Source organism: Gopherus evgoodei, unplaced genomic scaffold (assembly GCF_007399415.2).
Source record: "Gopherus evgoodei ecotype Sinaloan lineage unplaced genomic scaffold, rGopEvg1_v1.p scaffold_46_arrow_ctg1, whole genome shotgun sequence".
Classification (NCBI taxonomy): domain Eukaryota; kingdom Metazoa; phylum Chordata; order Testudines; family Testudinidae; genus Gopherus; species Gopherus evgoodei.
In genome coordinates, this window is record NW_022060067.1 from 1421421 (window position 1) to 1423067 (window position 1647).

At 42.0% G+C, this 1647-nt stretch overlaps 1 protein-coding gene across 1 annotated transcript; it reads left to right on the forward strand.

The window, feature by feature from the left end:
* Nucleotides 1-219: 219 nt before the first annotated feature.
* Nucleotides 220-1163, forward strand: LOC115642851 (olfactory receptor 10A7-like; the record flags this gene model as incomplete). The annotated part of the gene is made up of 1 exon (XM_030546544.1): nt 220-1163. A coding segment is annotated over exon 1 (879 nt), but the record flags the coding sequence as incomplete, so codon positions are not given.
* Between the last annotated feature and the right edge of the window lie 484 nt (nt 1164-1647).

Consider the following 1647-nt stretch of genomic DNA (forward strand, 5'->3'; position numbering starts at 1 on the left):
ATCTGTCATATCAGTACTTGTTTACCAGAAAAATGGGCTGTTATAGTTGTCATTGCTGTGATATGGCAGAGGCTGGTCTACATGAATACCAATGTTCTGTTCTCAGACTGAGACTCCTGGCACTTTGCTCTGAAATCTACATTTAGTCTTAAAATTTCAGCCTGTAACCAGGAGAGGAAGGGGAGTTTCTGAATATTTATGGAATTAATTCAAAAGACTTGATTAACTTTAAATTCTATGTCCTTCTGATTCAGTTGCAGTTTTATTATTCCTAGACTAAACCCATGGCAGACACAGCCAGGAGAAATCAAACGACCATCATGGAATTCATCCTCCTGGGATTTGGGGATCTCCCTGAACTGAAAATTCTTCTCTTCCTGATGTTCCTAGTGATCTACATCACAACTATGGCCGGGAACATCCTCATCATTGCACTAGTTGTGACTGATCAGCACCTTCACATCCCCATGTACTTCTTCCTGGGGAACTTGTCATGCTTGGAGACCTGCTACATCTCAACCATCCTGCCCAGGTTGCTGGCCAGTCTCCTAACTGGGGACAAAACCATCTCATTCAGTGGCTGCATCACACAACTGTATTTCTTTGGTTCTCTGGGATGTACAGAATGCTATCTGCTAGCAGTGATGTCTTATGATCGGTATTTAGCGATATGTAAACCCCTGCACTATTCAACTGTTATGAATACCAGGTTTTACCTCCAGTTGGCTGTTGGGTCATGGTTAAATGGTTCTTTGGCTACTGCCATCTTTATATTATTCATGTCACCATTAATATTCTGTGGCCCAAATGAAATTGACCATTTCTATTGTGACTCCATCCCATTGATAAAACTCTCCTGCAGTGACACACACCTGATCATATTGCTAGATTTCATTCTAGCCTGTGTATTCACTTTGCCTCCATTCCTACTAACCATAACATCCTATGTGTGTGTCATTGCCACCATCCTGAGAATCCCTTCCACTACCGGGAGGCAGAAGGCATTTTCCACCTGCTCCTCTCACCTCATCGTGGTGACAATTTTCTATGGCACAATAATGATTGTCTACATGCTACCGAAACGTGAAACACTCAGAGACCTGAAAAAACTGTTTTCTCTTTGCTACACAGTCCTGACTCCCATAGTAAACCCCCTCATCTACAGCCTGAGAAACAGAGAGGTCAAGGAAGCCTTGTGCAAGGCAGTCAGTAAATGTGGCTTTCACAAAAACATGCAGAGATTCTGAGATAATTACTTAGCCTGAGGTTTTCAAAGCTGCGTGGATGATTTAAGCAATCAGCCTCCATTAAAATTAAGTTGAAAAGTCCCATTGAAAAATCTCAGCAGTAAAATGAAAAAGAATTGGAGATGATCAGCATAGCGTTACTAAGACAGTTTTTGTGGTCCCTCACTGAGTCCATGTAACACAACTTATAGAAAATTGCCATTGTGGACAGCTCGGTCACTCTCTCATGTTCAGCACTGATACATCCTGTATTATGGTATTTTTCTCCATGGTGTTGGCAGTTCACCCTATGTGAGAAGGGTATACAGTGTCCGAAACTGCACAGAGCAAACATTGTGTAAGGCACAAAATCCACTAACCATGAAAGTAAATCCCTGGGTACATCCCCTGTTCATTGTTT